The 21,353-nt window shown below is 37.6% G+C and overlaps 1 protein-coding gene and 2 long non-coding RNA genes across 3 annotated transcripts in view; 2 read left to right on the forward strand and 1 right to left on the reverse strand.

Annotated features, from left to right (window-relative positions):
- The first annotated feature begins 4,062 nt into the window (after positions 1-4,062).
- On the forward strand, positions 4,063-8,847 carry LOC146460705 (uncharacterized). Its single transcript, XM_085087510.1, has 2 exons — positions 4,063-4,185; positions 8,414-8,847. Exons 1-2 carry the CDS (start codon positions 4,104-4,106, stop codon positions 8,830-8,832), a joined length of 501 nt encoding a protein of 166 aa, XP_084943636.1. The 5' UTR covers positions 4,063-4,103; the 3' UTR covers positions 8,833-8,847.
- Positions 8,848-9,666: 819 nt separating this feature from the next.
- On the forward strand, positions 9,667-16,141 carry LOC146460706 (uncharacterized). The gene is made up of 2 exons (XR_014857542.1): positions 9,667-10,344; positions 13,499-16,141. It is a non-coding gene; the product is annotated as an uncharacterized LOC146460706 (long non-coding RNA).
- Positions 13,460-21,353, reverse strand: part of LOC146460707 (uncharacterized) — a 56,306-nt gene continuing 48,412 nt past the window's right edge. Inside the window, exon 2 of the long non-coding RNA XR_014857543.1 lies at positions 13,460-14,919. This is a non-coding gene — a long non-coding RNA (uncharacterized LOC146460707). The remainder of the gene's footprint in view (positions 14,920-21,353) is intronic.

Consider the following 21,353-nt stretch of genomic DNA (forward strand, 5'->3'; position numbering starts at 1 on the left):
TTTTGCAATAAAAATTATTATTGCTTGTAGCTTTGAACATTATAGACGTCTATATCTGTATATTTAGAACAGATAATTAAACCGCATGTTCATTGGACCTGTGACTTTGATCAGTGTTGGATATTGGGGCCATATAACTCCAAAATATAACTTTACAACAATACTAATGTATACTATCCCACTGGAATCTGATAGCCAGGTTAACAGGTAATATTCTTGCTGGATATCTTTTACATCAAACTTTTCACGAGTCATCTCTTATTATTCATGCAGGCTATCAGATTTTTTTGTTATTTCTTTTTTTCTGCTTATCATTCGAACTTGTAAATAAAAAAGATACATCCATGTGAATGTACGAAACATATTTTTGAACTGCGGATGAAAGATTAAATAGAAGAAAGTTGCATAAATAACTGTGAAGGTCTTTCTTCTATTTAAAATTGATACAATAATTGCTTCATATTTATCAACACCAAAAAATTCCCCACCAAAATGTTTTCTAACCAAATAAATCTGCCAAAAAAATTAAACCTAAGCCACCCAAACATCCAACTGAAAATCCCTAACTTCAAACCCACAAAAGCTTTCATACCTCAGCAACAAATATAACTGAGTACCCTCCCTGGGGGTGGGAAGAATATGGGACTTAAATTATGTTTTGGTTAATGGCTTAAGTCAGAAGCTGATTGTGTGGCAGATTTGAGCCCTCAAATTACAAAGTGAGCATGGAACCATATAATTTTCTGACACAAGAACCAGACTGTACGTATGCCAAAAATGTTGCTACTTGGTCATTTCAAGGTGGCCACTTAACGTTTCACATTCTCATGTTGTTTCACTAGCAAAAATAGTCAGTTTTACTTTCATGAAGTCCTATATTACAAGGAAAAGAAAGTATTGAAATACTTTAAAAGAATTAGCAGTTCCAATATATACAAGTATGTCTAACCTTATGCAACATTTAGTAAAATTGAGTTTAATTATCACATGTAAAGGATTTGTTTTTAATGATTAATGAGTGACGGCACTGCCAGTGCAGTTTTCAAGCTCATTTAATTCTCCCAATTACTCATGTATATACATTTTTCTTAATTACATTTTTCATTAAAATTCAATTAAGTTGTTCACACTCAGTCTTCTTCCATCAGTTGTTCCCCTGCTCCTGATGTTCTCAGTTAGCCCTCTTCTGTCAGTTGAACCCCTGTGGATGAAAAAGAATTTTCAATAAAAATTATCTTGAAAAATAATTATTCAATAACAATTTAAAAAAATTATTCAAGTTATTGTTCACAAAATTGTTCAAGTTTTTATTCAATAATTCAAATTAAAAAAAAAAATATTCAAGGTTCTATTCCAAAAAAATTGAAATTATTCCTCCAAATAAATCCAATTGATGCCAATTACATGTAATTGCTAATGGTTTCCAAAAAACTACTCCACCAAATTTCAAATGAAAATGTAATTTTATATAAAGAAATTACTTCAATCTAGCAATCCCACACCATAAGAATTCTCGATCAACATATACTCTGGAGGCTATCCTTTTACGCCGCTGTTCCCATTCATGCCATACCTCCAGCTGTCTTGGTACTTATTCATGGTGGTTTAACTCTCTATTGTCTATGTGTTGTTCAGTCACAACTGTGGCTGTTCAGTCATTCTTTAAATTACTGAGGGACTGTCGTTTCTGTTTGTTTGCTTTTCCATCTGATGGATGGTGTTAGTGCATGTTCAACTGTCCGTTTGGTACGTCTAAGAGTGGGCCTCATGCCCGAAAATATCTTGTGCAGCTGTTCTTGTCTGTACCATGCTGCCACTCAGTTTGGCTTGCTTATGTCTGCCTGTTCAGTTGCTGTTGTGGCTGCTCATTCATTCATTCATTCATTCAATACATTATTTGGGCAGTTCAGTTATATGTCTGCTTTCCATGGCCCAAAGAATATTTTCATATGTTTTTTATTTACTCCCACCCCCCCTACCCTACCCTACCCTTGCCCTCAGTTATGTTATTTACTTTGGTTTGTTTGTTTGTCCTGTGAACTCCTATGTTACACTAGGTCATTAACACAAATTCCTGTATTTTTGTAGTTGAAAATGACACCTCCATCACTTTCGTTTTTTTTTTCCCGAATTTATGAAGTGTTTATTTACAGTACTGAGTGGGTTTAGTTTCAGTTCGGCCGGTATTTTGGTAGTAAATGCAGCATGCAGCTAATTCGGTAATTCACATACTGTACTTTTCGGACGATCGGAAGCAGTTTCTACGTAAAAAAGCCATCTTAGATCTCAAACAAAAACAATCTAAGGGCCACGTACGTACGGGCAGGCATATGAAATGCTTTACGGCGCAAAATTGCAAGTCCTCCCGGGATAACCGAAATTCGAAACCCACTGAGCAAACTACAGTAGCTCTGGTTTTTACCGACTGAAACCAACTGGATTAGGAGTTTGTTCTAGTTCTAAAATTGCAAAATATTTACCTGTGTCTTCGCGGACAGCCGACTGCTTCTCGTACTGTATGGTGTCTCTCGAAAGGTTTCCTCCAGTAACTCGTCAACAAGCGAATTTATTACTTCCCTGGATAACCAGTATCTTTCTATTATTTCTCTTTCTTCTATTTTGTCTAAAATCAATCGTTCTTGGTAAGTACGCGACCGACAAACCGGGACAAAAATGACCGCCTCCGGCGGCCATCTTGTTTTCTTGCAACAAAATTATTGCTTCCCGTAAACTTTACGGGCACTTTACGGGAGGTCATGACCTCCCGTAAATTACCGGGCAACTTACCGGGCAACTTACCGGGATCGTAAATAACGGGAGTTTCGAGAAACACCCGTAAACTTATCGGGGGCTTACCGGGCAACTTACCGGGCCCGATAAGTTACCGGGACTTTCGAGAAACGGGCCCCTGGAGGTTTTTAACTAGTGTCGGTCAATATTTTAATTAAGATCGTTGTAACTTGTCCGCGAAGGCGAAGCAGGAATGTAAATATTCAAGAAAACTGGAACTCTTTAACTTGTTTAGTTGTCGGATATCTTACATACTCAGAGCGGACGATCAGGGTAATTCCGGTAATTCAAAGTTGAGCAATTTACAAGCCTGCTTTTGTATGTTCGAATATTGTCAGTTTTATAGTGACTGCCCGTTAGTTTTTCAAAGTAACAAAGAAAAGGTGGCAGGGATTCCGCAACAGCGTGAGCCAGTTACTGTGGGCCCAGAAAATTAAAAATATAAGAGTACATGTAGTTAAAATACATAACCGCAAAAATAAAAGTAACACGAGACAGGCTGAGCAAGACTACGACACTTATTACATTTAAGACAGACAGACTTAAAAGCGCGGGGATTTTCACAGCCGTAATTACTTAAGGCGGTTTTGTAATACTTACCCTTGCCTTTCTAAAATCATTCAGGGCGTTCATGCGCGGGTTCAGTTCATCATCCCCAGAACTCCTCCTTCCAGCTGGGCCCGTTTCTCGAAAGTCCCGGTAACTTACCGGGCCCGATAAGTATATTTTTAAATGTTTTTTCGCCGATTACACAATGATTACAGACATGGTACTTCGCCAATGTTTTCATAGAATTATAAGATTATAAAATTTAGTATTCAAAGCTAACAAAAATTAACTTCTGTTAAGAAACATTTGTTACCAAATTACTTAACGGGCACGGTAAGTTACCGGGTCTTTCGAGAAACAGGCCCCGGGACTTTCGAGACACGGGCCGCGGCGCCCCGGGCCTGATAAGTATATTTTTTAAAATGTTTTTTCGCCTATTACACAGTAATCACAGACATGGCATTTGGCCAATGTTTTCATAGAATTATAAGATTTTAAAATTTAGTATTCAAAGCTAACAAAAATTAACTTCTGTTTTGAAACATTTATCACCAAAGATACATATTGGGCCCGGCAAGCTACCGAACGGGCCCCAGAGATAAGCCCCAGAGCCGCCTGGTCCTCTTAGCCGCTGGAAGCTGGGCACAAGAATGATCGGGTAAGGAGTTCATGTATGACCCCACGGAATGTCCTGGGCGCCCAATACCTAATCATTCGCCGGCCCGGACGCTGTATAGTACACATGGTGAGGAGTAGAATACAACATGGCAGCAGTACAAAGGGTAAAGGTCCTTTTAAATTTGAGATGGCTACCGGTGATGGCCTGGATTTCTCTTTTTTCCACAGGTAAGTTAAAACTCAAGACATGCTACTGCTAGCGAATATCTTTGGATGATCAGGACCGCGGCCGCCGCTGGGTGTGACGAGACGGTTGGCGGTCATTCCCTTTTATAATGCGAAAAAATCTTTTATATCCATGACAAGAAAGTCCACAATTTACAAGACTTAAGCTTATTGAAAAAACGTACTTGACAGGCCGACCAGTGTTAAGCTTATTTGCAGAATATTTGCCTTTATACGAAAGCGAGGGCGTGAAAATTAAGTCTTTACAGACGAACGCGTACGAAATCCAAATGCTTGTCAGCCAGCTATTTTGTAAGCTTTAATACATGTACTGTATCGCGCGAATTGAAAGCCAAGTAGAAAAAAACCTCCAAGGGAATTTTAAAAGTTTTTAACACGCTGAAAATATCTTCAAACACATAATTTACTCACACATGGATATTGCTGGGTCAGCACAAAATTTAATTTGCATTCCTTCACGTACAAATGGCAAAAGCACATCATACAGTATTTGCAAAAGCGATCCCTTTCTATAAGACTTAAGTGTGAAAGTAAGAAGCAAAGTGGAGAAACGCTCAAATTAAAGTTAAAAATGCAAAAATATCTTAGAGTCTATTGGTGTTAAGCATCAGTTAATTTCAGCTGTGCCCCCCCCCCCCCCACCCCACCCCATAGTGGAGCAAAAAAAAAATAATAAATAAATAAATAAATAAATAAATAAAAAAGCTCGTCCCGGGGATCGGTCATTAGCCTACCCAGGTTCATTTGGTGTTTTACTGATTTTCACCTTATAGCAGCAAAGGTTACACAAAATTAAATTTGCTGGCTTTCACTTACAAATACGGTTGTAGCATAGGCTTTCGATGTATGTAAAAGGGGTTCATTTATGAGACTGTGACAGTAAGAAACGTGGGGGAGAATTGCTTTGATATCATTATGCAAGAGTCAGTGTAAACCCCCAATCCTGGGATAAGGGTTGGGGGACAAAGTGGGGATTTGGTAGAAACTTCATTTCAAACGTTCACAAATTTCCCTTATTCTGGGAAAGCTGTCTGCCTAGCAAAGTTCCCAAATGCTTCCACCATGTGAGGTTTCCCAGGCCTGACATCTTGCAAAGTCCAAAAAGCAAGAGCATTAAAGCCTTTTATGTTTGACAGAATATCACTACTACACAATAGCCTGCTGCAGTTGTCAGAATGACCACTCAATAAATTGTCTCAATATTAATACTAATCTAGCAATAATTAGTATTTATAAATCATTTGATAAGTTAGGATACAAACAAGGCCGTAAATGACCCTTCCATAGACCTTTTTCATAAATGGCGGCCGATAAATTATTCTTTTGTTTTGATGAAAATTAGCCCTACTAGCCTCGTCAGCATGTACAAAATTCAAAAGAATTTTTACTCTGAAATGAGGTTAGTAGGGCTAATTAACATATATTGAAAACAATAATAAATTGGCCGCCATTTATAAAAAAGGTCTATTATGGCGTTTTTAAACCACCTTTAATTTATACTTTTGTCTAGTTAAACTAATTTTTTTTTCAATAACCGCTTACCGCATAGCCTGCAAACGTAGACTACTGACCACAAGAATCATCAATTTTGTTGGTAGACAATACAAACCATTGCATGATAAGTTCCTGTGCATACAATTCATTTGTTTGCTTGTCAAAAAGTACAAAAAATAACGAGCAAGTGGAGAGGAAAACTGAAAGCATACATCCTGAGTTGTAGATGCATATTCATTTTGTGCATTGACTCATTTTTTAGACAGTAGATGGTCTACATTTCAATTGCAAATTTTGTAGATTTAAATAAAAAACACTCACCTTTTGATGATCCTCTCAGGAAAAGCACGTGAGTGGATCTTTGGAAAGAAAAACCACTGACTTCGCAACAGCAGTTTCACAACAAATCCTCACCTAAAACCCGTAAACTGGGGACAGATAAAGACAAAAATTTTCCAATCCCCCATCGGCACTGGTATACAATTTGTCTCAAATCCAGTTCATTTCCCCACTAATCCCCACCTTGTCCCGGGGTGGAGTTTTACATTGACTCCTGCATTAAGTTAAAAATGCAAAAATATCTTTGTGTCTGTTGGAGTCCTGGTATCTTTATCTAGGCTAGGGGTGGATTCTTCCCATGGGGACTTGGAACCAGAATGTATTTTATAATATTTGCACAAATGCCATAAACCGTGATGTATTTTTCAAAAATTTCTCTGGGAACAATTTGGTGTGGTTGGTTAGTACTAATTGTCATGGCAACCAATTTTTGATATGCCCATCTGCAAACATTGTAGTGGATAAACAAAAAGTAATGGTCCAAGTATAAATATTTGAGGGACCCCAGATTTTAAACAATTTTAAACGTTCATAAACAAGATGGCACCGAGTACGAACCGTGTACATTGAGCGGCTTCCAGCGAAGTTTTCAATGCCACTTGCATGAAGAAGGAAGTCTAATCAACATTCTTAAGGATAACGAGTTCTTCAAGTCCAGAGAGGTTCTTGCTGCCAAACGAAAGAACCTGGTTCGCCAAGCAAAAGGAAACCGTCCAAAAATTGCCACAAGAGAGCTAACTGAAGCTGAAGAAGATGCACTTTTTGAAAATGGCCAGTTCGGTGTTCAGGATCCTAAATCATTACAAAGGGCTTTGTGGTGGTTTCTTTCCCTCCATTTCGGCTGGAGGGCTCGAGATGAGAGCCGTAAGCTGTGTTGGGGTGATGTAGGCTTGGCCAATTATCCAGAAACCAATTCTGAATACCTTGTGTGGAAGTCAGAAAGAGGCAACTGAACACGCACCGGACAAGATGGTGGCCATCAAAGAGCCTTTGAACCAAAAGCGTATGCAAGCAAAAACAAGTCAAGATGCCCAGTTGAATTTTACAAAGCGTTTCGAAGCCATCGTTCCGAAGCCAAGTTAGATCCAGATGCTCCTTTTTATCTCGCCATAAATCACCGACAAAAACCAAGTGACAAAGTATGTTATCTGGATAGGCCTCTCGGAAAGAATGAAATTGGCAAGTTCCTCAAAGACGTCTTTGCTTCAGCCAAACTCAATAAAACAAACAAGAAGAAGGTTTCTAATCACTCCGTTAGGAAGACCAGTGTTGGACGACTCCTCGAAGCAGACGTCCAGCCAAATTTCGTTGCACAGCTAAGTGGTCATAAAAATTTGAAAAGCCTCGACAGCTACCATTCAGCCTCTCTCAAGCGACAGCGAGAAATGTGTACCGTCCTGAATCGTGGACCAGATACATCCGCTCAGTTCGAAGAAAACCAAGTCAGTGCCTCCACTACAACTCAGCAAAATGTCTTCACAGTCCAACAAATCCAACCTCAGGCAATTTTTGCCAGAGCACATGTTGACAAGTTTTAAGGCTGCACATTCAATATTAACGTTTTCTGTGGCGATCAGTCAAAGATCGCAAAGCTGAATGAGAACTGATCGCTGAGTGATCATGGCACAGACAGGCATTACAATTTGTTGCACTTTTGGTCGCATTTTAGAAAATTTTCATTGAGCCTGTAGGAAAACAACGGTTATTTTGTCTTTATTCATTGACGAAGGTTGTACAAAGCTGTACTTTGAACAGTTATTTTTGTCCCGTTTGGACTGGAGACTAGTGACAGAAGTAAGCCAGCTAAATGCTTGAGCCCGCGCAGGGGAACAAATATACTTTTTTCCTTTTGATTTCCTGTTTGGCCATATAATAAACATCTTATTAATCGAGCAAGGTCGGTTTGTATGGGAGAATCTTGACCTCCGTCGCTGGTACAGACCTCACACTGGCGACCTCGGTCAAGATTCTCCCATACAGACCTCCCGCTCGCTTAGTAAGAACTAAATTCATATAGTTCATTAGTATATAATACATAATTTTTTAAGAACTTTGGAAAAACAGGAGTGTACAGAGATTTGTCTGCAAATATTTAAAAATTTATTTTTATCAGATCATTCAGTACACTGATGTTAGTAAGGCTACATATACTTTCAATTCATCTTGGTCATTTAACCAGTTTTTTTGAACATTTAAATCTAAAAATGTTAGATTTAAAGTGTGTTACAGTGTTAGAGATATGTAAGGGGCTTCGTATATATTTAACAACTTTGCCATTTTTGTCATCAATGCCACAGCCTGATTAAAATAAAAAATTAAATTAAAAAAAGTACAGATTGGCATTTTTTCAATAACTTTTTTTTTTCTTTACCTGCAGTTCTTTCTACACATGAGAATATCATGGAATCAGGCTACTGTGAACTTACCCAACATGGCAGCGTCACAATTAACATTAATGAAACAATTTTCAACCTGACCAGTGTAGGAGGATTCTGTGTACATAATCAAACAGGACAAGACTTGGACAAGATTCTATGCTTTGCAAAGCCGCAGCTACAGTCCACCTGCGGCCATCTACACAAGAATGCTTCTTGGTGTGTTGAAGAAATCCTTTCACATTCAAAGGTCTTTGCCATCACAGGGAAATATGTGATGGTAGAAATTGCGAATTTAACAGATCTCCATATCTCACATTTTACCGTAATGTTGGAGGTAAATGGGGCACACAATGTTATACCCTTGGTGTGCTCATTGTACTTGAACCGCACGTTAGTGGAAGGTATGTTTACTGGATAAATTAAATATTTAGTAGGAGTGGTTTTATAAATAAACCTGTGAAAGAAAATCAAACACTCAATAAAATTTGCCAAATAATAAAAAATCAACAAATGAAAACAATGGAATTACATAATCGTCAGTATTTCAAAGCTTATATTAAATTATTATTAGTTTGAGATCAAAGCAATCATATTGCATTATAAGCCACCTATATATCATCATCTAACTTCTGTTTCACATGGCTGGCACATTTTGCAAGAATAAAACCACTAGCTCTTACTTAAGTCCTGCATTGGAATAATTCTTTTGATCAGTATTTAATTTTATAAGCCCTGATTATGACCAACTGGTATGCACGACCATGTTATCAGCTATGTAAGTGGTATGGAAGTTTAAAATGATGTCGTAATTAAAATATTAAATGTACAAGAAAAATGTCACAAACAAAAGTTCTTGGGTCTCAGTGGTAATTACACAGAGATCCTAAGGTATAATTTTAATAATGTCACCTAGTCTATCACTCATGATACTTACAATGCATTTCTTTTATGAAGAAAATTCAACAAACTTCTGTATAATGTATGTTAAATCTCCTCCTTAACTGGAACAGGAAATCTCTTTGTATTTGAAATTTATTTTACTTTTACACACCAGAGTCAAACCTCCCCATAAATTAAAATAGTAACTGCCTCTCTTGCCATTACCCATTATTCTGGAAAGCACTTTTTTTTAGCTTGGCATCAAACAAAATAACTAATTAAGATATAAAGTATTATTAGACCTTGTAAGCAACTTTGATGATCTGTGACCTTTTAGCATATACATTGCAACCACTGTGACTAATCAAGACCATTTCTAAAGTAAAAGCAAAAAGTCCTTTTTTGTAAAGCCTAAATGACTCTCTTGCCTTCCAGATTCTTATAAGAGTGTGGGGAAGAAGAACAGTACTGGCATAGTTACAACTTCTAGCTCAGCTTCACCAACTGAGCCTAAATCTTCCACAGCACCCAAAACTTCAGGTGAGATTAAATCTCCTCAAATGCTCATAAGCACACTATCTGGGTCCGTTTGTTGGGTTATTAAACTCAACAAGTCAAGTTACAGCTGTAGGCGCATGTTATTAACCCTTTGATCACCAATCATCAGGTTACCACAGGTTTTCCAGACATTCACCAAATTAGCAAAGTGGTAATAACCAACCCCATGTGTAGTAAAAATACACAACTTACAGGGTGAAAACACCAACACCCCTTTGGTACAAAAATTTGTCCAAATATTAGTCTGTTTATGGTTAAGAAGCAAATGCATACAATTTTTAATTCAAGGCAAGAAATGCACAAGCAATTTGAAGGATTATCCATTTTGAAGCAAATCTATTGACCCGTGTGGAGTAGGTTTTTCAAAGATTTTGCAAACACTGTTAGGAATTTGTGAAGAGTCAGTCAATTAGAATACTAATTCACAATCAAACCTGAATTTTTTTTTAATTGTGAGGTGGATTCCCAGAAACACTTGAACATTACTAAGAAAGTCTGTGGCTTAACCCATTGCAGCCCACATGTTTTCCACGAATAAAATTACTTCACAAATTAGCATATTGTTCATTATTAACCTAATGTGCAGTAAAAATAGACAACTTACTGGGTCAAAGAAACAGCCCTCCTTTGGTCTAGAATAGCTGGAATTTCTAATTGTCGAATAAAATACCCTAGCTGCGAATTAAAGATTACTCGTAAAACAAACCTGAAGATAAAAATTTCGAAAATTTCGATGAAATTTGATCCTTGCGCCACATGGCAGTAATTTGATCTGCTCTCGAAAAGACATGTTTGTTTACGCAAGATTAGGCAGTCATCAGGTTTCATCAATGAAAATAGAAAAAAAAACAAGCAACAAAGCTTTCCTAAATGAAAAATTTAGTCAAATAAGTCTTTGTATTGTTCTTAGAAGAAAACGCGTATAATTTTTGCCGCGAGGGGACCGACTCGCAAGCGATTTGAAGCAGTTGCGAGTCAATTTCGAAGCTAATTTATCGAGCCGTGCAGAGCACGTTTTTCAAAACTTTTGCAAAAACTGTTCGGAATACGAAGAATCGATCAATTGGAATAGTATTTCAGTACAAATTCACAATCAAACCTGTAATTCTTTGTGAGTTGTATTACGAGAAACACTCGAACATCACCAAGAAAGTCCATTGGGAAAACAATGATTTGAGATGTTCGCCAGCTCGTCGCCTCGGTAAAACTACAAATTTTCCTTGAAGCATAATTTCTCCGCAGTTAATGCTTGGATTCCCGCTTTTGAAACTGTCGAGTATTCCTTAAAAGTTCCTCTTTCGATTTAGCGTTTCAAAAAGTTGTGTTTTCCTTCCGAAAACGCGAAATTGGTGTCTTGAATATTTAAGCCTGATATTTTTCGGACGACAAAAACCTTTATTGTGTCTAGACTCCCCTAAGACCTAAAAAGATATGCGCAGTTGATGGATTCTGATTGGTCAGTCTTCTCCAAAGACAATTAGAACAATAGAGGACAAAATTGTCCCTTCTATGGGAGGTAGAAACCCTTGCGCGTGCGTGCGAGAAATCAGGGCCGGTTTTGGCCGGTTGGCTGTTAATAGGTTAAATGATTGTTTGAGATGTCTGCTTGCCCATTGGCTTGATAAAACAACAGTTTCGCAACCTTTAATCTGAGAATTAATGGCCAAGTTTTTTTTCTTCTCTGTTAATTCTCAGATTTCAGCTGTTGAAATTGTCGAGTATTAATTCCTTAGTAGTTCTTTCGATTTAAATAAATGGGTATCCAAGCAGTAAACCATTAAAATTTGTAAAAATTAATTTCGAGAATATGGTCTAAAAGAGACTGGAAACTTGTGCCTTCATTTAGGGCCAGCTAGGGTATGGGGGGGGTGAGCAGGATGCTAAGCATTTTTCCCAGAAATATTAATGTTTGCACGTATAATATTTGTGTGCTCAGTGATTGCTCTTGCTTACCAGACCTACATGTATATTGTTATGTGCTGTAATCCCATTCCCATTGCTGTTGTTAGTACTTACAGTACCATGCAAATGTAAGTTGACAGTCCATCGAAACTCGAACTTCGCGACTCAAAAGCTTCGAGGAAGCTTCAGAGGAAGACATGGTTACAATCCGAAATCAGTTGATAAAAAATGAAGAAAACGTGATATTGCCTTTTGAGATGATCTCGGTAATACTGTATTTCTGCAAATTTGTAACACTACGCCAAAGATGTGAGCATTTGCGGCGGCTTTCATGTAATATATCAAACGCGACACACAGTGTTTCATCACATATCAAACCCCGAGAAGAGAGTTGAAAAAACGACGCGTACTCCCCGTAGCGGAGTACAATTTTTTGACGAACTTCGAGGTTTTTGATATTGTGATGAAACACTGTGACAAGTGTTTGATATAACTTCTCAGACAAACTGATTTTGAAGGGGAAATTAAGGATGCAAAAACGAGGAGTTTTTCATCAGATATCCAAACACGTCATAGTGCATGATTTCCCTTGTCTTTGGCTTTTGAATTATTAATGAGTTTGAGAAAGTCTGCTCAAAGGCAAGCGAAATAAGGAAATGCTTTCTTCCAAGTTTTCATTCTAAAAATTCAAATACAATCAAGTGTAATCTTGCGCAGCCAAGATATTTCAGAAGCGATCACATTACATTCCTCAAAAACGCCACAATCTTGTAGTTTGTAGTTTCATTGAGTTTGTTGAAGTTTGATGAAAAACAATTTTTGTAGCATATGAAAACTTTAAGCATGTTTTAATACCACAACAATGATGAACGGATGTGTTTTTAAAAATTATATGCTGAAGTAGGAAATGCGCCGAAACAGATTTATCGAACACTCACTGCCGCTGATTTGATTTACTTCAACTTTTGACGAAACTACGTTTCAGAAAAGACTATGCGAAAATCACTTTTTTTCTCTCGTTATTCAAGGTGCGAGAAATTAATTGTTTCCTCTAAATCTGCCATCGAGATCCTGGAAAAACTCTTCAAACGTCTCAATTCTCAATACCTTTGAGCAGAGGAATGAGTTTCGAGTCGAGACTGTCAACTTACATATTTTGCATGTTACTGTATTTATTTAGTAACTTGAGCTATCAAAATTATCATTTCAAAATCACGCCCATTGAAACATGTTGCTCGCAAAACATGAGCTTAACTTAGTCATCTTGACTCTGAAGATGACTTCCGCTCAGGTTGTCGAAATGTCAGTCAAAGTCACCACAAACAGTCCTTCTCAGCTCTGCACGCACCCGGATGATCATAATTTACGTACTTATGACATGACTCCTGGGTTCAAACCATTTACAATTAACTTAACTGAGTTCATTAACTTTTGGGTAAATTGTTTCGCGTAACTAGCTAGTTCAGTGCATTGATAGTGCTCTTCAAGGGTATAAAGTCCCTTGAGTTATGGTATGTTCTGCTGTATGATTAATGGTTATACTGTACATTTGCTTGTGTTGTGGCCAATTGCTTAATATCCAGTATTGAAGCAGCTAATTATTTTTATTACATAAGTCAATATTTGTTTCATTTTAGAATCTGTATATCTTACATTAACATAATGAGGGCAAATTTCTGCTCAGAAAGATTTTTCTTAATGGCACCTTTGATTTGTCTTTTTTTTTTTTTTTTTTTTTCACATAGAAAACAAGACCCTGAAGGGAGTTTTAATATTTGGCTGTTTCACAGCAGTACTGGCAGTATATTGAGATTTGCTGTGTCACTGTCAAATGGAGGATCCATGGAACTGACTGAGGTTGAATGAATGCATACTGTTTAAATAAGGTGTGTTGACACGACATGCAGGAAAGGAGGAACGGCTCAGATAGAAACAAGAACTGGTCCAATAATTTTTGGCCGTTTATACGAGAGATATCAAGGGGAGGGTTTCCGATAAGAGGAGGCACTGGTCCCCAAATGTTGGTGGAACAGTAAGGGCTGTTTACACGACAACATTTTAGAGACCGGTCATGATTGAGCCCGCATGAATCAGTAGATCAGTGTGTTTCGTTTAAAGCGTACATGCTCATGAAGTAAATAAGGGGAATTCTAATAATATTGTTACACGCAAACTTGAAACTTAGAGGGGTAAGACATCAATATTTTTACCTGTTTGGGGTTATGTAGTGCTTTAAAGTTTAAATTAATCTGCATGCTTTTTAGGACCATTTTTATAACCTGTTAGTGGGCTTTATTTAATGGGGCAAATGGTCACAGCGTCATGCTATGAAAATGTTTGTACGCACAATTTTTACTTCAGTCTTCGGTTTCAAGGGTACGTAATCAAAACCATTCAGACTGTGCTTTTTCTCAGATGGAAAATTTTCAAACATTAATTATTTTGTGTCCAAAAATTTATTAATTGGAAATGTTATTGCTCAAAGTAATATTTAAAAGCCTTGGCAATGGCTTTAGCTTGTAATAGGAAAACTTAGTTGCATGTTCATAAATAAATAAATTTGTATTTGGTAATAACTTTCTAAAATACATGTAAGGTTTGGATAGAATTATGGGATTAGTCTAACTCCAGAGCTGTTATTATAGTTGATTGTTACTAGACACTTTTTATTTTTGATAATCAAAAGAGCAAATTTAGCACTACCTAGAAGTTTTATCTAATGAAGGTTATTCTTTATTTGAGTCAGATACAAATGATGTTAATAATCTTTAATTATGGTACATGTAGGTTGATTGTCATGATGCTGTACTGTAAGTTAATTTTTAATCATGTACTCAAGTTCCAGTATTGTTTTTGTTGTTGTTGTTGTTATTGTTGTTTTTATTTGTACGCTTAAGCTGGTGTGGCATGGTGAGCATTGTTTTTACTTGCACAGATAATGCAAAGTTTTGAAAATGTCATGTTTCCTTTGGCGCTGTCTGTAGGGAAAGTCCCTCCGTATAACTTCTGTACAGATAACGCATCTTCAACCGTTGACTTGATAAAACCAGGTCATTAATTTTTTTAAATTTATTTCAGCTGTTGCATTCATAGTGCCAACATGGAAGTTCAAAATATCACATTGTTTTGTGCAAGCAAACAATGCTCATGTTGCCATGTTTCTAAGCTTTGCAATGATGTTTAAAAATGAAATATTTATTTTCATTACCTTTTATTGTTTATATATATTAGTTTTGTGCTTTTGTGACCCCTTTGCTGGTCAAAATGGGACAAACATTACATCTAAACTGATTTGGCTTTGCAACAGTACAAATTAGCGTAAGAAAATGATGAATTATCAAATTTCACCGGAAATTTTCCGGTGCAAGAAAAAATAAATACGTTTTAATGGATTTTTGGAAAATCTTCATTTTCCGGCATTGAAATTCGAATTAATATTGAGATTTGTAACCCATTTTTGGGAACAAATGCATATATTTTATAAGTGCAAGAAAAATTATTAGGAATATAAAATGCTGGCGCTTACACCCTCTTAGCATGACGCGAACAGGATGACTGAGGAACAAGTGCTTTTTTAAAAGCACTTAAAAAGTCCTCATAAACTCAATGAAGAGAAAATAAGGGCACAGAGAGGGAAACTAGTGGCGTTGGCTGGAACAAGTGAATTTCACTTAATTTAATTTTTTGATTTTATGGAAGTCAGTTTCCCGAGACGTCCGCAAATGGCCAGTGTGACGCCACGGAAGTGCCAATGTCGCACCGTATAATGGCTACTGTTTAATATTTAGTGTGTCTTTCCATAGTGGCATTTACTGGCGTCTAAATACGTTTGCGCATGTCTCGGGAAACAGACTTTCATGTTCGCGACGTCTAAAAATAGCTTAAGTGCAATTCACATATCCCAAGGGCTATACTGGGGGTCTTCCTCTCTGTCCCCTTATTTTCTCTTGACTCAGTGGGTGTTTGCTTCAGGTGGGAGGCAATATTTTTCTAGAATATTTTTTAATAATGATGTGTATTTCGTGTTTTACAGTTTTTAAACTGTAAAATGATGAATTATGAAAAAATTCATCAAAGTAGAGTAAATATTACATATTTTTTTACTACATTTAATTAAATGCTATGGTTAAGAATGTTCTCATGAACAGGAGGTTAATGTTTTTTGTCAGGTTACTCAAAAGAGTGCTATATTTTGCTATTAATAAGTATTGTGCTTTATAGTGTAGAGTCGTTGACTGAGTTAATGCTATAATAAACACTTATTTTGTAATTCGCGGGAGATCAGGTTACATTGTCACTTCTAAGAACATTAATACATGTAAAATGTGTTAAAATGATAGAAGAGCAGGTTATATTCTAGAAATGTGCAATAAAACTACTTGACGTTGTGTTTTGATATTGTACTTTGATTCAGTTTACTTGCAGGAATTTTTTTTGGATGGTGAACTGCTTGCAGGAATTTTTTTCTGGCAACTTTCCTTTGCAGGAATTTTTTTTTTGGGAATTGTCACCCCCCCCCCCCCCCCCTTCCGTGATTTTTAATGGTCCGCCCTTAAGTAAGAGAGTAAGTAAGTCCATTTTCCGTAAAGGTTCGGCATGCCGAAGGTTATTGGCGATCTTTCATCGATAAATACGATGTCTTTTAGTGACGGCCTGGAAACGAGGTTAACGAAGTTGGATTCACTATAGTTCGTTGTATCTCGTAGTTTTCGACAATCTTCGCTGGATTTCAAACGGTTGTCGGTTTTATATCGATTTTAAAAACGTCTTAGCTGTCCTTGCCAGCCATGCATGTGTACCACGACAGGTTGACGAGCTCTCAGTCGGCTTAATTCGTACGGAAGATCCTTATATTCAATTCAAAATGGCTGCCGCATCTCTCATGCGTGGATTTTCAAGGTGGCAGTTTGAGGTTCTTGAAGGGAAAACATAGGCTTTCAATACCGTAAATCAAAAGAACAACTTCTAAGGAACACTCGGCTGCTTAAAAAGAGGAAGTCAGTGAGTTCATAGTGAAGAAATTCCTGTTCGAGATTGTGTCAAGGCGATATATGTGCCAACGCAAACAAGATCTGCAAATCATCACATGAGCTGTAGAAGTTCTAGGAAATTTTTGTGTGCTCCTGGGAATCCACTTTACAAGATACTACAGGTTTGAATGTGAATTTTACCGTGCTTTATGTGAAATTGATTGATTTATCATATTTCAAATAGCTTTGGCGAAATTTTCGAAAAACATACTCAGTTTGCTTTTTATTTATAGTGACTCGGAGTGCGCTTGGGTCGGTCTCCTTCACGTACACACAGGAAGCCCACACAAACTGTGTGACCGTTTGTATTTTGAATTTATAGAGGAATGGATGGGAATGTCGAAAATCCTCCTATTATCGTACTAGATTGTGATAAATATTCTCATTTAACATCAAAATAAACGTATTTTAACCTTAAATGTTGTGTGTTGTCGTTGTTGAGGTTGAAGACGGCGATTTGAAGGGTTCGGCGTTGGACGTTCACTCGAGTGTAATAGTAGGGAGACAAGGTAGGTAAGCTCCCAGTCGGACCGGTCCAGCGCCGAGCCGAAATTCACGAACAAATCATCATCGCACGGGTTCCAAACCACGCACCAGGTAAGTTGAAAGTCCCACCTTTCATCTCGTACCATTTGATATGAAATCCGTCCAAAACTTTAACAGGTAGACCTAAAATGAAAACGAAAAATTCAGCAATCTCAGCTCGATGGATGCGTAGCTGGATTTTCGTGTGCCAACTGAAAACTGTCACGCCGTTTGCTCCTCGCTGATCGGATGATTTCAAAGGGCATTGATTTCAAACAGCGTGACAGTTTGCTGTTTGCTCCTCGCTGATTGGATGATTTCGAAGGGCATTCAAACAGCGTGACAGTTTTCAGTTGGCACACAAAGGTCCAGCTACTCATCCATCGAGCTGGGATTTCTGAATTTTTCGTTTTCATTTTAGGTCTACCTGTAAAAGTGTTGGACAGATTTCATATCAAATGGTACGAGATGAAAGGTGGGACTTTCAACTTACCTGGTGCGTGGTTTGGAACCCGTGCGATGATGATTTGTTCGTGAATTTCGGCTCGGTGCTGGACCGGTCCGACTGGGAGCTTTCCTCCCTTGTCTCTGTACTATTACACTCGAGTGAACATCCAACGCCGAACCCCCTCAAATCGCTAAAATCGCCGTCTTCAACCTCAAGAACGACAACACACAACATTTAAGGTTAAAATACGTTTATTTTGATGTTAAATGAGAATATTTATCGCAATCTAGTACGATAATACGAGGATTTTCGACATTCCCATACATTTCCTCTATAAATTCAAAATACAAACGGTCACACAGTTTGTGTGGGCTTCCTGTGACGTACATTCATTCGATGTAGCTTTTAAAGGCGAAACTTGAACATATTTGCTTTTCAAGGGTGAAGACTGGTCTGTCTGAATAAATTTTTTCAATTGTGTGGTTCCAGAAAATATCCATACCCCCACCACGGAGGGAATTGGAAATTTCAGAGGGGTGGGGGGGTCAATGGCTCAGGAAATTCCAGAGGGGTGGAGGGGTGAATGGTTGGATAAGCTTCCAGAGGGTCAACTTCACGTTCATGTCAGACATAGTTGTTCAAAATAGTAACTTACCAACTTAGCCAACTCGTACATGTTTCTTAAAGACGTTACTTTGTTTAACTGTTTTAAAGAAACCCTTGTTACATTGAAAACACGTTTCACGGTTCTCCGAAAAGCCTTTCTAAGCGAAGTAGTCCAAGTGAGACAAGAAATCCATGTCTGCGTTGCGTGACTCAGTTATTATAAAACTCTTGTTTGTGAAACTTTCTTGCGTAGAAAAATATTGTTCACTGGCAACAATTGAAATATCTGTATCATCGTTAAAAGGGAAACTTTTGTATGGCTATAAAGTGAAAGCCCTAATTTTACATAAAGCATTGAAATATTTGTTGTTATTTTTGTATGTTGTGTAAAGTTACGGGCAAAGGTCAATTCCCGCAGTCAATTATAACTGGTTTGTCAAAACTGACCCGTGTTAAATTTTATTTTGTCCAAAGTATTCCAACTCAAAGTCCAAAACTACTAACTTAATTTCTATGCCAAAATTCAACAAAATAGAGCCAATTCGACATTATTTTGATGCGTTATTGATCTCATACAAAATTTGCATGAGAACGTGAACATGCTAATTTCGTTTTGTGGCCCCATTTCGTCTGCGGTTTCAAGTTACGATCTGAAAGATCTATTTGTCTCCCTGCCCTGCTAATGCTTATTTTGTCCAATACTAAAATAACTAGACTGAATGATTACCATGAGAAATATCGATTGAGTAGAACTAAAGCGATAATCAAATACTTTTGATCTCCTACAAATTTGCATAGGAATGTAAACATGACATATGCAAATTAAATGAAAATACATTTTTGCATTGCCGGACTTATTCTAACAATTTAGATTTAAAATCTTCAGCGAAGCTAAACGGTAAAGTTTGATGTCAATGACCACAGGTAAATATAAAACACAACAATTATTTCAGTATCAAGAGCTTTTTGGCAAACTCTACCGGTGAAATTGAACAGCGCGCGCGCTCTTCAATAACGCATATTTTTTCCTCGTGTAGGCAGTTCTTGATATTTCTGAAATGTTCACATCAAACTGATTGTTGCGGCGTTCTTTTGAAATAAAACTTTTCCAGAGGGGGGTGGGGGTGTATTCTGTATTTGAGGAATTTCCGAAGGGGTGGGGGGGTCAAAAAAATACCTTGAAAATGGAAAATCCTGGGGGGTGGCGGGGTCCTATGTGAAATTCCCTCCGTGGTGGGGGTATGGATATTTTCTGGAACTACACATTAAGAAAAAATTAAAATTCGGCAGTTTTGATCCCAGGGGGGGATACTAGGGTATAAACGTGATGGGGGGGTCCGATGTATTTTTTTGGGAGTAAAATTTTCAACTCCTGTATTTTTTTGGGTTGAAGATTTAACCATGTATTTTTTTTGGGTCTAAAAAAAATGCACGTATTTTTTTGGGTTCGAATTTCCGCCAGGCTAATAGTTCTTACGCAATTCAAGCCAAAGTTCCCGCAAGATCCGAAAGCATGATTCGAATAATCTGCTTGTAAAATTTCTAAACTTTCCAGTCTTGTATTTTTTTGGGTGCACAATATAACGTCCATGTATTTTTGTGGGTGCAAAATATTAGGCTCCGTCGGGCCCCCCCGTCACGTTTATACCCAAGTACCCCCCTTGGGGTTTTGACCCGGCGTTTTTTCGAGGCCGGAGTTTATTAATGAAATGCAATTTTCAGCCATTTTTCTAGGTTGATTTATTATTACTGATCCTCGGAAACCTAGGGGCAGTTTGTCAGTGCTGGACGATTTTTCTCTGGATTACCCGAAGTTATTATGGTACCGTACATACGGCACATGTACCATGTTGCATTCAAGATTTGTATCACTAACAAACAGCACATGAACAATATATGAATGATGTAGGAGCAAGTAAATGATATGAGTACAAAGTTTTAAGTTTAGAAACTGTAATGTCCCGAACGAGGTTACTATTTACTCTTAACCGGTCCTTAAGACCTCGACCCCTAATAAACGCCGGGACCCCGATCAAATGTTGGGGCCCCGATTAAACGTACCTGGCGTTTATTTAAAAATCGGCAGTTTTGACCCAGCGTTTATACGAAGCCGGCGTTTAATCCGGGTCCGCCGTTTAATCGAGAAAATACGGTATCTGTGTCTTGATTCACGCTTATGTAAACCATGGGAGGGCCAAACCATATCTATTACTGGTCCCTGTGTATTTTTAAAAGTGTAAACAAACCGAGATCCTCCAGCACATACCAAAATGCGCCTATATGACAACACGATCAAATTACGCTGCACAATTTTGGCACTGACTAAAGCTAATCATTTACCCCTCTGAATTTTATACAACATTGCTTTTTTACTGCAATATTCTACAATCGTTACACGGGCTCGAAGCATTGATTGACTGATTTAAAATGGACTGCAAGTTTAGAATTCCTTTGGTCGCTAATTTTGCTACCGATCATAGTTTGAAACCTACCTCGAGGACTTGAGCTTCCTTTACGCTTGGTCAATAACGCAAATAGAGATACCTAGAGTATAATGACTACAAATTTACAACCCCACTAACATAGAACATACACCTAGCAAAGTAACAGCCCCAGCTTTGCAACTTTTTCACAAAACAGGAATGCACAAAACGGGAGTCAATAAAGCAAACAAAAAACTTACTGTAAATGTAACAGTCACACATAATTTATTGATCTTTGAAGAGATTCCCTTTCATTTTCTTATGATGACTTTTTTCAGGGTCACTCGAACTTTTCATTGTCGTAGCTGAAACCACATGCACTCCTTCGAGTGCCTATTTTTGGCTTTGTCCTTGATTTTGTAAGTAGTAATTATTAATTAAGCTTATTTCCTTGGCATGCTTCGTTTATTAAACAATAAAACCCAGCATTTTATTATCAATTGCCACACAGTAATTTGGACATTGACCATCGTCCATCAGGTTTTGTTGTCAAAATGTTGTCAAGTTT

The sequence above is a fragment of the Pavona decussata genome, unplaced genomic scaffold (genome assembly GCF_977016875.1).
Source record: "Pavona decussata unplaced genomic scaffold, jaPavDecu1.1 SCAFFOLD_207, whole genome shotgun sequence".
Lineage (NCBI taxonomy): Eukaryota > Metazoa > Cnidaria > Anthozoa > Scleractinia > Agariciidae > Pavona > Pavona decussata.

Bases quoted from the DNA above. Each gene is read 5' to 3' on its own strand.
- LOC146460705 (XM_085087510.1), top strand. From the start codon at position 4,104: ATGGCAGCAGTACAAAGGGTAAAGGTCCTTTTAAATTTGAGATGGCTA. The intron at 4,186-8,413 runs GTAAGTTAAAAC...CTTTACCTGCAG, and splicing joins GATTTCTCTTTTTTCCACAG to TTCTTTCTACACATGAGAAT.